The sequence below is a fragment of the Heptranchias perlo genome, unplaced genomic scaffold (genome assembly GCF_035084215.1).
Source record: "Heptranchias perlo isolate sHepPer1 unplaced genomic scaffold, sHepPer1.hap1 HAP1_SCAFFOLD_662, whole genome shotgun sequence".
Lineage (NCBI taxonomy): Eukaryota > Metazoa > Chordata > Chondrichthyes > Hexanchiformes > Hexanchidae > Heptranchias > Heptranchias perlo.
Window position 1 is genome coordinate 63275 of NW_027139691.1, and position 14942 is coordinate 78216.

At 52.6% G+C, this 14942-nt stretch overlaps 1 protein-coding gene across 2 annotated transcripts in view; it reads right to left on the minus strand.

Annotated features, from left to right (window-relative positions):
- Positions 1–14942, minus strand: part of LOC137318211 (myoD family inhibitor-like) — a 74278-nt gene that overhangs the window by 48431 nt on the left and 10905 nt on the right. For both annotated transcript variants that reach the window (XM_067981155.1, XM_067981156.1), the window contains exon 3: positions 6246–6368. In XM_067981155.1, coding sequence (XP_067837256.1) covers positions 6246–6368 — 123 coding nt within the window. The remainder of the gene's footprint in view (positions 1–6245; positions 6369–14942) is intronic.

Below are 14942 nucleotides of genomic sequence, written 5' to 3' on the forward strand. Positions count from 1 at the left end.
GGTGTGGGATATATCAGAGTGTTACAGTGAGGGGTGTGGGATATATCAGAGTGTTACAGTGAGGGGTGTGGGATATATCAGAGTGTTACAGTGAGGGGTGTGGAATATATCAGAGTGTTACAGTGAGGGGTGTGGGATATATCAGAGTGTTACAGTGAGGGGTGTGGGATATATCAGAGTGTTACAGTGAGGGGTGTGGGATATATCAGTGTGTTACAGTGAGGGGTGTGGGGTATATCAGAGTGTTACAGTGAGGGGTGTGGGATATATCAGAGTGTTACAGTGAGGGGTGTGGGATATATCAGAGTGTTACAGTGAGGGGTGTGGGGTATATCAGAGTGTTCCAGTGAGGAGTGTGGGATATATCAGAGTGTTACAGTGAGGGGTGTGGGGTATATCAGAGTGTTACAGTGAGGGGTGTGGGATATATCAGAGTGTTACAGTGAGGGGTGTGGGATATATCAGAGTGTTACAGTGAGGGGTGTGGGATATATCAGAGTGTTACAGTGAGGGGTGTGGGATATATCAGAGTGTTACAGTGAGGGGTGTGGGGTATATCAGAGTGTTACAGTGAGGGGTGTGGGATATATCAGAGTGTTACAGTGAGGGGTGTGGGATATATCAGAGTGTTACAGTGAGGGGTGTGGGATATATCAGAGTGTTACAGTGAGGGGTGTGGGGTATATCAGAGTGTTACAGTGAGGGGTGTGGGATATATCAGAGTGTTACAGTGAGGGGTGTGGGATATATCAGAGTGTTACAGTGAGGGGTGTGGGGTATATCAGAGTGTTACAGTGAGGGGTGTGGAGTATATCAGAGTGTTACAGTGAGGGGTGTGGGATATATCAGAGTGTTACAGTGAGGGGTGTGGAGTATATCAGAGTGTTACAGTGAGGGGTGTGGGATATATCAGAGTGTTACAGTGAGGGCTGTGGGATATATCAGAGTGTTACAGTGAGGGGTGTGGGATATATCAGAGTGTTACAGTGAGGGGTGTGGGATATATCAGAGTGTTACAGTGAGGGGTGTGGAGTATATCAGAGTGTTACAGTGAGGGGTGTGGGATATATCAGAGTGTTACAGTGAGGGCTGTGGGATATATCAGAGTGTTACAGTGAGGGGTGTGGGATATATCAGAGTGTTTACAGTGAGGGGTGTGGGATATATCAGAGTGTTACAGAGAGAGATGTGGGGTATATCAGAGTGTTACAGTGAGGGGTGTGGGATATATCAGAGTGTTACAGTGAGGGGTGTGGGATATATCAGAGTGTTACAGTGAGGGGTGTGGGATATATCAGAGTGTTACAGTGAGGGGTGTGGGATATATCAGAGTGTTACAGTGAGGGGTGTGGGGTATATCAGAGTGTTACAGTGAGGGGTGTGGGATATATCAGAGTGTTACAGTGAGGGGTGTGGGATATATCAGTGTGTTACAGTGAGGGGTGTGGGATATATCAGAGTGTTACAGTGAGGGGTGTGGGGTATATCAGAGTGTTACAGTGAGGGGTGTGGGATATATCAGAGTGTTACAGTGAGGGGTGTGGGATATATCAGAGTGTTACAGTGAGGGCTGTGGGATATATCAGAGTGTTACAGTGAGGGGTGTGGGATATATCAGAGTGTTTACAGTGAGGGGTGTGGGATATATCAGAGTGTTACAGAGAGAGATGTGGGGTATATCAGAGTGTTACAGTGAGGGGTGTGGGGTATATCAGAGTGTTACAGTGAGGGGTGTGGGATATATCAGAGTGTTTACAGTGAGGGGTGTGGGATATATCAGAGTGTTACAGTGAGGGGTGTGGGGTATATCAGAGTGTTACAGTGAGGGGTGTGGGGTATATCAGAGTGTTACAGAGAGAGATGTGGGATATATCAGAGTGTTACAGAGAGAGATGTGGGGTAAATCAGAGTGTTACAGTGAGGGGTGTGGGATATATCAGAGTGTTACAGTGAGGGGTGTGGGGTATATCAGAGTGTTACAGTGAGGGGTGTGGGGTATATCAGAGTGTTACAGTGAGGGGTGTGGGATATATCAGAGTGTTACAGTGAGGGGTGTGGGATATATCAGAGTGTTACAGTGAGGGGTGTGGGATATATCAGAGTGTTACAGTGAGGGGTGTGGGATATATCAGAGTGTTACAGTGAGGGGTGTGGGATATATCAGAGTGTTACAGTGAGGGGTGTGGGATATATCAGAGTGTTACAGTGAGGGGTGTGGGATATATCAGAGTGTTACAGTGAGGGGTGTGGGGTATATCAGAGTGTTACAGTGAGGGGTGTGGGATATATCAGAGTGTTACAGTGAGTGCCCCGACACTCCCCCGGTGCCTGTACTGAGGGAGCGCCGCCCTGTCGGAGGGGCCGTCTTTCGGGATGAGACGTTAAACCGAGGCCCCCGTCTGCCCTCTCAGACGGGACGTAAAAGAAGAGCAGAGGGGGGAAGAGTTCTCCCCGGGGTCCTGGGGCCGATATTTATCCCTCGACCAACACTCACCCCAAAAATAAAATGGGTTAGCCTTGTGATTCCTTGCACTGGGATCTTGCTGTGTGACTCGGTCACCAAACCAGCAGTGATTGTGTTCCAATGTACTTTGCGGGATGTGAAAGGTTTCGACAGGATAAGGTGCAGTTTAATTGGAAGTCCGTCTTCCTGCACTCAGTGCTGATTGATCTGGTCACAGCCCCGTCTGGCAATTCCTTCCCCTCCCAACCTCTGCATGTCAGGCTTAATGGAACGGAAGAGACAGACAGAGGCTGACTGCCAGCACTCGTCCATTTAGCATCAATCTTCCTTAAAGCCCGGACTGAAGGCTCTGACTGATTCTCCCTCTCCCTCTCTCTCTCACACACTCTCCCTGGTTTCTCTTTCTCACTGATTTCCTGTTTCCCTCTTACACATGGAATCGTCTCTGTCTCAGTGTCTCTCACACACCCTCCTCTCCCTCTTTCACACATTCTCTCTCTCTCTCTCTTTCACACATTCTCTCTCTCTCTTTCACACATTCTCTCTCTCTCTCTCTCTTTCACACATTCTCTCTCTCTTTCACACATTCTCTCTCTCTCTTTCACACATTCTCTCTCTCTCTTTCACACAGTCTCTATCTCTCTTTCACACATTCTCTATCTCTCTCTTTCACACAGTCTCTATCTCTCTCTCTTTTACACATTCTCTCTCTCTCTTTTACACATTCTCTATCTCTCTCTCTCTCTTTCACACTTTCTGTCTCTCTCACACATTTTCTATCTCTCTCTCTCACATTCTCTCTCTCTCTTTCACACATTCTCTCTATCTCTCTCTCTCTCTTTCACACATTCTCTTTTTTTAAATTTGTTCATGGGATGTGGGCGTCGCTGGCGAGGCCGGCATTTATTGCCCATCCCTAATTGCCCTTGAGAAGGTGGTGGTGAGCCGCCTTCTTGAACCGCTGCAGTCCGTGTGGTGACGGTTCTCCCACAGTGCTGTTAGGAAGGGAGTTCCAGGATTTTGACCCAGTGACGATGAAGGAACGGCCGATATATTTCCAAGTCGGGATGGTGTGTGACTTGGAGGGGATCGTGCAGGTGGTGTTGTTCCCATGTGCCTGCTGCTCTTGTCCTTCTAGGTGGTAGAGGTCGCGGGTTTGGGAGGTGCTGTCGAAGAAGCCTTGGCGAGTTGCTGCAGTGCATCCTGTGGATGGTACACACTGCAGCCACTGTGCGCCGGTGGTGAAGGGAGTGAATGTTTAGGGTGGTGGATGGGGTGCCAATCAAGCGGGCTGCTTTATCTTGGATGGTGTCGAGCTTCTTGAGTGTTGTTGGAGCTGCACTCATCCAGGCAAGTGGAGAGTATTCCATCACACTCCTGACTTGTGCCTTGTAGATGGTGGAAAGGCTTTGGGGAGTCAGGAGGTGAGTCACTCGCTGCAGAATACCCAGCCTCTGACCTGCTCTTGTAGCCACAAGAGCTCTGTATCTTTCTCTCTGTCTCTCTCTATCTCTTTCACACATTCTCTATCTCTCTCTGCCTCTCTTTCACAAAAGAGCTGAATTCCAGAGGTGAGGCGAGAGTGACTGCCCTTGACATCAAGGCAGCATTTGACCGAGTGTGGCACCAAGGAGCCCGAGTAAAATTGAAGTCAATGGGAATCGGGGAAAACTCTCCAGTGGCTGGAGTCATACCTAGCACAAAGGAAGATGGTTGTGGTTGTTGGAGGCCAATCATCTCAGCCCCAGGGCATTGCTGCAGGCGTTCCTCAGGGCAGTGTCCTAGGCCCAACCATCTTCAGCTGCTTCATCAATGACCTTCCCTCCATCATAAGGTCAGAAATGGGGATGTTCGCTGATGATTGCACAGTGTTCAGTTCCATTCGCAACCCCTCAGATAATGAAGCAGTCCATGCCCGCATGCAGCAAGACCTGGACAACATCCAGGCTTGGGCTCATAAGTGGCAAGTAACATTCGCGCCAGACAAGTGCCAGGCAATGACCATCTCCAACAAGAGAGAGTCTAACCACCTCCCCTTGACATTCAACGGCATTACCATCGCCGAATCCCCCACCATCAACATCCTGGGGGTCACCATTGACCAGAAACTTAACTGGACCAGCCACATAAATACTGTGGCTACAAGAGCAGGTCAGAGGCTGGGTGTTCTGCGGCGAGTGACTCACCTCCTGACTCCCCAAAGCCTTTCCACCATCTACAAGGCACAAGTCAGGAGTGTGATGGAATACTCTCCACTTGCCTGGATGAGTGCAGCTCCAACAACACTCAAGAAGCTCGACACCGTCCAGGACAAAGCAGCCCGCTTGATTGGCACCCCATCCACCACCCTAAACATTCACTCCCTTCACCACCGGCGCACTGTGGCTGCAGTGTGGACCATCCACAGGATGCACTGCAGCAACTCGCCAAGGCTTCTTCGACAGCACCTCCCAAACCCGCGACCTCTACCACCTAGAAGGACAAGAGCAGCAGGCACATGGGAACAACACCACCTGCACGTTCCCCTCCGAGTCACACACCATCCCGACTTGGAAATATATCGCCGTTCCTTCATCGTCGCTGGGTCAAAATCCTGGAACTCCCTCCCTAACAGCACTGTGGGAGAACCTTCACCACACGGACTGCAGCGGTTCAAGAAGGCGGCTCACCACCACCTTCTCAAGGGGCGATTAGGGATGGGCAATAAATGCCGGCCTCGCTATTTCTCTCTCTCTCTTTCACACATTCTATCTCTCTCTCTGTCTCTCTTTTACACATTCTCTATCTCTCTCTCTCTTTCACACATTCTCTCTCTCTCTTTAACACATTCTATCTCTCTCTGTCTCTCTTTTACACATTCTCTATCTCTCTCTCTCTCTCTTTCACATATCCTCTGTCTATCTTTCACACATTCTCTCTCTCTCTCTCTTTCACACATTCTCTCTCTCTCTCTTTCACACATTCTCTCTCTCTCTCTCTCTCTTTCACACATTCACTCTCTCTCTCTTTCACACATTATCTCTCTCTCTCTCTTTCACACATTCTCTCTCTCACTCTCTTTCACACATTCTCTATCTCTCTCTCTCTCTTTCACACATTCTCTATCTCTCTCTCTTTCACACATTATCTCTCTCTCTCTCTTTCACACATTCTCTCTCTCACTCTCTTTCACACATTCTCTATCTCTCTCTCTCTCTTTCACACATTCTCTATCTCTCTCTCTTTCACACATTCTCTCTCTCTCTCTTTCACACATTCTCTCTCTCTCTCTTTCACACATTCTCTCTCTCTTTCACACATTCTCTCTCTTTTTCACACATTCTCTCTCTCTGTCTCTTTCACACATTCTCTCTCTCTCTTTCACACATTCTCTCTCTCTCTTTCACACATTCTCTCTCTATCTCTCTCTCTTTCACACGTTCTCTCTCTCTCTCTCTTTCACATATCCTCTATCTCTCTCTCTTTCACGCATTCTTATCCCTCTCTCTCTCTTTCACACATTCTCTCTCTCTCTTTCACACATTCTCTATCTCTTTCACACATTCTCTCTCTCTCTCGCAAATCGTCCGGCTCAGCTGCGAAGCCCCACATGGTGGAATTCCCCTGCCTGACGCCCACTGTCAGAGTTGAGGTAACCTGGGTGAGGGGTCTTCAGTCCTTGACTCCTCAAACCCACACAGAGCGGGACGATCCCAGGCGAGATTTACTCTCGGAAAGGGGGCCCGGACGGTTGCAAGAATGCAGGACGGGGGCGGGGGAGCGAGGGGGGCTGTACTTTTACCTAGCTGTGTCACCGAAGTTTGTCCTTCTTGACTCGGGAGCAGCCGAGAACTCTCGTTGGTGCTGAACTCGTCTCCGGCGAGGGAGCGCTGTCTGTTGGATGGGTGGCCATCTCCGCCCCTGTCTTTTGGGGAAAGAGAGGAGAGAACGGAGAGCAAATCAACAGGTTCCTTGTCATTCTCGGTTCCCCTAACGGATAGGGCAAATCGCATCCCCCGATTCCCATCACTCCGCCATTGGCGGCCGTGCCTTCAGCTGCCTCGGCCCTGAGCTCTGGAATTCCCTCCCTAAACCTCTCCGCCTCTCTCTCCTCCTTTAAGACGCTCCTTAAAACCTCCCTCTTTGACCAAGCTTTTGGTCACCTGTCCTAATATCTCCAGATGTGGCTCGGTGTGAAATTTTGTCGGATTTACTTAATCTCTCCTCATACGACAATCCCGCCATCTCAGGAATCTGGTGAACCTTTGTTGCACTCCCTCTGTGGCAAGTCTATCCTTTCTTAGGTAAGGAGACCAAAATTGTACACAATACTCCAGGTGCAGTGGTTCAAGAAGGCGGCTCACCGCCACCTTCTCAAGGAGCAGCTAGGGAACGAGCGATAAATGCCAGCCTTGCCAGCGATGCCCGCATCCCGAGAATGAATGATTTGTTTTTTAAAAAGTCTCTTTGTTCCTCCTGAACCTCCTACACCTCCCACATATCACGTCTCAAATTACTCAGATACTGTATCCCAAATTGGATCATGTGGAGCAGAATATCCAGCATAGACCAGTTGGGCTGAATGGCCTGTTCCTCGATGTAACTCTATGGATTATTTGCAGATAATAAAGGTACGGGGAGTGAGGGGGAGAGTGGGATTAGACTGGGTGGGATATTAAAGGGGACGGGGAGTGAGGGGAGAGTGGGTTTAGACTGGGTGGGATATTAAAGGGTACGGGGAGTGAGGGGAGAGTGGGATTAGACTGGGTGGGATATTAAAGGGTACGGGGAGTGAGGGGGAGAGTGGGATTAGACTGGGTGGGATATTAAAGGGGACGGGGAGTGAGGGGGAGAGTGGGATTAGACTGGGTGGGATATTAAAGGGGACGGGGAGTGAGGGGGAGAGTGGGATTAGACTGGGTGGGATATTAAAGGGGACGGGGAGTGAGGGGGAGAGTGGGATTAGACTGGGTGGGATATTAAAGGGTACGGGGAGTGAGGGGGAGAGTGGGATTAGACTGGGTGGGATATTAAAGGGTACGGGGAGTGAGGGGAGAGTGGGATTAGACTGGGTGGGATATTAAAGGGGACGGGGAGTGAGGGGGAGAGTGGGATTAGACTGGGTGGGATATTAAAGGGTATGGGGAGTGAGGGGGAGAGTGGGATTAGACTGGGTGGGATATTAAAGGGTACGGGGAGCGAGGGGGAGAGTGGGATTAGACTGGGTGGGATATTAAAGGGTACGGGGAGGTGAGGGGGAGAGTGGGATTAGGCTGGGTGGGATATTAAAGGGGACGGGGAGTGAGGGGGAGAGTGGGATTAGACTGGGTGGGATATTAAAGGGGACGGGGAGTGAGGGGAGAGTGGGATTAGACTGGGTGGGATATTAAAGGGTACGGGGAGTGAGGGGAGAGTGGGATTAGACTGGGTGGGATATTAAAGGGTACGTGGAGTGAGGGGAGAGTGGGATTAGACTGGGTGGGATATTAAAGGGTACGGGGAGTGAGGGGAGAGTGGGATTAGACTGGGTGGGATATTAAAGGGTACGGGGAGTGAGGGGAGAGTGGGATTAGACTGGATGGGATATTAAAGGGGACGGGGAGTGAGGGGGAGAGTGGGATTAGACTGGGTGGGATATTAAAGGGGACGGGGAGTGAGGAGGAGAGTGGGATTAGACTGGGTGGGATATTAAAGGGTACGGGGAGTGAGGGGAGAGTGGGATTAGACTGGGTGGGATATTAAAGGGGACGGGGAGTGAGGGGGAGAGTGGGATTAGACTGGGTGGGATATTAAAGGGGACGGGGAGTGAGGGGGAGAGTGGGATTAGACTGGGTGGGATATTAAAGGGTACGGGGAGTGAGGGGGAGAGTGGGATTAGACTGGGTGGGATATTAAAGGGGACGGGGAGTGAGGGGGAGAGTGGGATTAGACTGGGTGGGATATTAAAGGGGACGGGGAGTGAGGGGGAGAGTGGGATTAGACTGGGTGGGATATTAAAGGGGACGGGGAGTGAGGGGGAGAGGGGGATTAGACTGGGTGGGATATTAAAGGGTACGTGGAGTGAGGGGGAGAGTGGGATTAGACTGGGTGGGATATTAAAGGGGACGGGGAGTGAGGGGGAGAGTGGGATTAGACTGGGTGGGATATTAAAGGGGACGGGGAGTGAGGGGGAGAGTGGGATTAGACTGGGTGGGATATTAAAGGGGACGGGGAGTGAGGGGGAGAGTGGGATTAGACTGGGTGGGATATTAAAGGGTGTGGGGAGTGAGGGGGAGAGTGGGATTAGACTGGGTGGGATATTAAAGGGTACGGGGAGTGAGGGAGAGAGTGGGATTAGACTGGGTGGGATATTAAAGGGTACGGGGAGTGAGGGGGAGAGTGGGATTAGACTGGGTGGGATATTAAAGGGGACGGGGAGTGAGGGGGAGAGAGGGATTAGACTGGGTGGGATATTAAAGGGGACAGGGAGTGAGGGGGAGAGTGGGATTAGACTGGGTGGGATATTAAAGGGTACGGGGAGCGAGGGAGAGAGTGGGATTAGACTGGGTGGGATATTAAAGGGGACGGGGAGCGAGGGGGAGAGTGGGATTAGACTGGGTGGGATATTAAAGGGTACGGGGAGTGAGGGGGAGAGTGGGATTAGACTGGGTGGGATATTAAAGGGGACGGGGAGTGAGGGGGAGAGTGGGATTAGACTGGGTGGGATATTAAAGGGTACGGGGAGTGAGGGAGAGTGGGATTAGACTGGGTGGGATATTAAAGGGGACGGGGAGTGAGGGGAGAGTGGGATTAGACTGGGTGGGATATTAAAGGGTACGGGGAGTGAGGGGGAGAGTGGGATTAGACTGGGTGGGATATTAAAGGGGACGGGGAGTGAGGGGGAGAGTGGGATTAGACTGGGTGGGATATTAAAGGGTACGTGGAGTGAGGGGGAGAGTCGGATTAGACTGGGTGGGATATTAAAGGGGACGGGGAGTGAGGGGGAGAGTGGGATTAGACTGGGTGGGATATTAAAGGGGACGGGGAGTGAGGGGGAGAGTGGGATTAGACTGGGTGGGATATTAAAGGGGACGGGGAGTGAGGGGGAGAGTGGGATTAGACTGGGTGGGATATTAAAGGGTGTGGGGAGTGAGGGGGAGAGTGGGATTAGACTGGGTGGGATATTAAAGGGTACGGGGAGTGAGGGAGAGAGTGGGATTAGACTGGGTGGGATATTAAAGGGTACGGGGAGTGAGGGGGAGAGTGGGATTAGACTGGGTGGGATATTAAAGGGGACGGGGAGTGAGGGGGAGAGTGGGATTAGACTGGGTGGGATATTAAAGGGTACGGGGAGCGAGGGAGAGAGTGGGATTAGACTGGGTGGGATATTAAAGGGGACGGGGAGCGAGGGGGAGAGTGGGATTAGACTGGGTGGGATATTAAAGGGTACGGGGAGTGAGGGGGAGAGTGGGATTAGACTGGGTGGGATATTAAAGGGGACGGGGAGTGAGGGGAGAGTGGGATTAGACTGGGTGGGATATTAAAGGGTACGGGGAGTGAGGGGGAGAGTGGGATTAGACTGGGTGGGATATTAAAGGGGACGGGGAGTGAGGGGGAGAGTGGGATTAGACTGGGTGGGATATTAAAGGGGACGGGGAGTGAGGGGGAGAGTGGGATTAGACTGGGTGGGATATTAAAGGGGACGGGGAGCGAGGGGGAGAGTGGGATTAGACTGGGTGGGATATTAAAGGGTACGGGGAGTGAGGGGGAGAGTGGGATTAGACTGGGTGGGATATTAAAGGGTACGGGGAGTGAGGGGGAGAGTGGGATTAGACTGGGTGGGATATTAAAGGGGACGGGGAGTGAGGGGGAGAGTGGGATTAGACTGGGTGGGATATTAAAGGGTACGGGGAGAGAGGGAGAGAGTGGGATTAGACTGGGTGGGATATTAAAGGGGACGGGGAGTGAGGGGGAGAGTGGGATTAGACTGGGTGGGATATTAAAGGGTACGGGGAGAGAGGGGGAGAGTGGGATTAGACTGGGTGGGATATTAAAGGGTACGGGGAGTGAGGGAGAGAGTGGGATTAGACTGGGTGGGATATTAAAGGGGACGGGGAGTGAGGGGGAGAGTGGGATTAGACTGGGTGGGATATTAAAGGGTACGGGGAGTGAGGGAGAGAGTGGGATTAGACTGGGTGGGATATTAAAGGGGACGGGGAGCGAGGGGGAGAGTGGGATTAGACTGGGTGGGATATTAAAGGGGACGGGGAGTGAGGGGGAGAGTGGGATTAGACTGGGTGGGATATTAAAGGGTACGGGGAGTGAGGGGGAGAGTGGGATTAGACTGGGTGGGATATTAAAGGGGACGGGGAGCGAGGGGGAGAGTGGGATTAGACTGGGTGGGATATTAAAGGGTACGGGGAGTGAGGGGGAGAGTGGGATTAGACTGGGTGGGATATTAAAGGGTACGGGGAGTGAGGGGGAGAGTGGGATTAGACTGGGTGGGATATTAAAGGGTACGGGGAGTGAGGGGGAGAGTGGGATTAGACTGGGTGGGATATTAAAGGGGACGGGGAGTGAGGGAGAGAGTGGGATTAGACTGGGTGGGATATTAAAGGGGACGGGGAGTGAGGGGGAGAGTGGGATTAGACTGGGTGGGATATTAAAGGGGACAGGGAGTGAGGGGGAGAGTGGGATTAGACTGGGTGGGATATTAAAGGGGACGGGGAGTGAGGGGGAGAGTGGGATTAGACTGGGTGGGATATTAAAGGGGACGGGGTGTGAGGGGGAGAGTGGGATTAGACTGGGTGGGATATTAAAGGGTACGGGGAGTGAGGGGGAGAGTGGGATTACACTGGGTGGGATATTAAAGGGGACGGGGAGTGAGGGGGAGAGTGGGATTAGACTGGGTGGGATATTAAAGGGGACGGGGAGTGAGGGGGAGAGTGGGATTAGACTGGGTGGGATATTAAAGGGTACGGGGAGTGAGGGGGAGAGTGGGATTAGACTGGGTGGGATATTAAAGGGGACGGGGAGCGAGGGGGAGAGTGGGATTAGACTGGGTGGGATATTAAAGGGGACGGGGAGTGAGGGGGAGAGTGGGATTAGACTGGGTGGGATATTAAAGGGGACGGGGAGTGAGGGAGAGAGTGGGATTAGACTGGGTGGGATATTAAAGGGTACGGGGAGTGAGGGGGAGAGTGGGATTAGACTGGGTGGGATATTAAAGGGGACGGGGAGTGAGGGGGAGAGTGGGATTAGACTGGGTGGGATATTAAAGGGGACGGGGAGTGAGGGGGAGAGTGGGATTAGACTGGGTGGGATATTAAAGGGGACGGGGAGCGAGGGGGAGAGTGGGATTAGACTGGGTGGGATATTAAAGGGGACGGGGAGTGAGGGGGAGAGTGGGATTAGACTGGGTGGGATATTAAAGGGTACGGGGAGTGAGGGGGAGAGTGGGATTAGACTGGGTGGGATATTAAAGGGGACGGGGAGTGAGGGGGAGAGTGGGATTAGACTGGGTGGGATATTAAAGGGGACGGGGAGTGAGGGGGAGAGTGGGATTAGAATGGGTGGGATATTAAAGGGTACGGGGAGTGAGGGAGAGAGTGGGATTAGACTGGGTGGGATATTAAAGGGGACGGGGAGTGAGGGGGAGAGTGGGATTAGACTGGGTGGGATATTAAAGGGTACGGGGAGTGAGAGGGAGAGTGGGATTAGACTGGGTGGGATATTAAAGGGTACGGGGAGTGAGGGGGAGAGTGGGATTAGACTGGGTGGAATATTAAAGGGGACGGGGAGTGAGGGGGAGAGTGGGATTAGACTGGGTGGGATATTAAAGGGTACGGGGAGTGAGGGGGAGAGTGGGATTAGACTGGGTGGGATATTAAAGGGTATGGGGAGTGAGGGGGAGAGTGGGATTAGACTGGGTGGGATATTAAAGGGGACGGGGAGTGAGGGGGAGAGTGGGATTAGACTGGGTGGGATATTAAAGGGTACGGGGAGTGAGAGGGAGAGTGGGATTAGACTGGGTGGGATATTAAAGGGGACGGGGAGTGAGGGGGGAGAGTGGGATTAGACTGGGTGTGATATTAAAGGGGACCGGGAGTGAGGGGGAGAGTGGGATTAGACTGGGTGGGATATTAAAGGGGACGGGGAGTGAGGGGGAGAGTGGGATTAGACTGGGTGTGATATTAAAGGGTACGTGGAGTGAGGGGAGAGTGGGATTAGACTGGGTGGGATATTAAAGGGTACGGGGAGTGAGGGGGAGAGTGGGATTAGACTGGGTGGGATATTAAAGGGTACGGGGAGTGAGGGGGAGAGTGGGATTAGACTGGGTGGGATATTAAAGGGGACGGGGAGTGAGGGGGAGAGTGGGATTAGACTGGGTGGGATATTAAAGGGTACGGGGAGTGAGGGGGAGAGTGGGATTAGACTGGGTGGGATATTAAAGGGGACGGGGAGTGAGGGGAGAGTGGGATTAGACTGGGTGGGATATTAAAGGGGACGGGGAGTGAGGGGGAGAGTGGGATTAGACTGGGTGGGATATTAAAGGGGACGGGGAGTGAGGGGGAGAGTGGGATTAGACTGGGTGGGATATTAAAGGGGACGGGGAGTGAGGGGGAGAGTGGGATTAGACTGGGTGGGATATTAAAGGGTACGGGGAGTGAGGGGGAGAGTGGGATTAGACTGGGTGGGATATTAAAGGGTACGGGGAGTGAGGGAGAGAGTGGGATTAGACTGGGTGGGATATTAAAGGGTACGGGGAGCGAGGGGGAGAGTGGGATTAGACTGGGTGGGATATTAAAGGGTACGGGGAGTGAGGGGGAGAGTGGGATTAGACTGGGTGGGATATTAAAGGGGACGGGGAGTGAGGGGGAGAGTGGGATTAGACTGGGTGAGATATTAAAGGGTACGGGGAGTGAGGGAGAGAGTGGGATTAGACTGGGTGGGATATTAAAGGGGACGGGGAGTGAGGGGGAGAGTGGGATTAGACTGGGTGGGATATTAAAGGGTACGGGGAGTGAGGGAGAGAGTGGGATTAGACTGGGTGGGATATTAAAGGGGACGGGGAGCGAGGGGGAGAGTGGGATTAGACTGGGTGGGATATTAAAGGGGACGGGGAGTGAGGGGGAGAGTGGGATTAGACTGGGTGGGATATTAAAGGGTACGGGGAGTGAGGGGGAGAGTGGGATTAGAATGGGTGGGATATTAAAGGGTACGGGGAGTGAGGGAGAGAGTGGGATTAGACTGGGTGGGATATTAAAGGGGACGGGGAGTGAGGGGGAGAGTGGGATTAGACTGGGTGGGATATTAAAGGGTACGGGGAGTGAGAGGGAGAGTGGGATTAGACTGGGTGGGATATTAAAGGGTACGGGGAGTGAGGGGGAGAGTGGGATTCGACTGGGTGGAATATTAAAGGGGACGGGGAGTGAGGGGGAGAGTGGGATTAGACTGGGTGGGATATTAAAGGGTACGGGGAGTGAGGGAGAGAGTGGGATTAGACTGGGTGGGATATTAAAGGGTACGGGGAGTGAGAGGGAGAGTGGGATTAGACTGGGTGGGATATTAAAGGGTACGGGGAGTGAGGGAGAGAGTGGGATTAGACTGGGTGGGATATTAAAGGGGACGGGGAGTGAGGGGGAGAGTGGGATTAGACTGGGTGGGATATTAAAGGGGACGGGGAGTGAGGGGGAGAGTGGGATTAGACTGGGTGGGATATTAAAGGGGACGGGGAGTGAGGGGGAGAGTGGGATTAGACTGGGTGGGATATTAAAGGGGACGGGGAGTGAGGGGGAGAGTGGGATTAGACTGGGTGGGATATTAAAGGGTACGGGGAGTGAGGGGGAGAGTGGGATTAGACTGGGTGGGATATTAAAGGGGACGGGGAGCGAGGGGGAGAGTGGGATTAGACTGGGTGGGATATTAAAGGGGACGGGGAGTGAGGGGGAGAGTGGGATTAGACTGGGTGGGATATTAAAGGGGACGGGGAGTGAGGGGGAGAGTGGGATTAGACTGGGTGGGATATTAAAGGGGACGGGGAGTGAGGGGGAGAGTGGGATTAGACTGGGTGGGATATTAAAGGGGACGGGGAGTGAGGGGGAGAGTGGGATTAGACTGGGTGGGATATTAAAGGGGACGGGGAGTGAGGGGGAGAGTGGGATTAGACTGGGTGGGATATTAAAGGGGACAGGGAATGAGGGGGAGAGTGGGATTAGACTGGGTGGGATATTAAAGGGTACGGGGAGTGAGGGGGAGAGTGGGATTAGACTGGGTGGGATATTAAAGGGGACGGGGAGCGAGGGGGAGAGTGGGATTAGACTGGGTGGGATATTAAAGGGTACGGGGAGTGAGGGGGAGAGTGGGATTAGACTGGGTGGGATATTAAAGGGTACGGGGAGTGAGGGAGAGAGTGGGATTAGACTGGGTGGGATATTAAAGGGGACGGGGAGTGAGGGGGAGAGTGGGATTAGACTGGGTGGGATATTAAAGGGGACGGGGAGTGAGGGGGAGAGTGGGA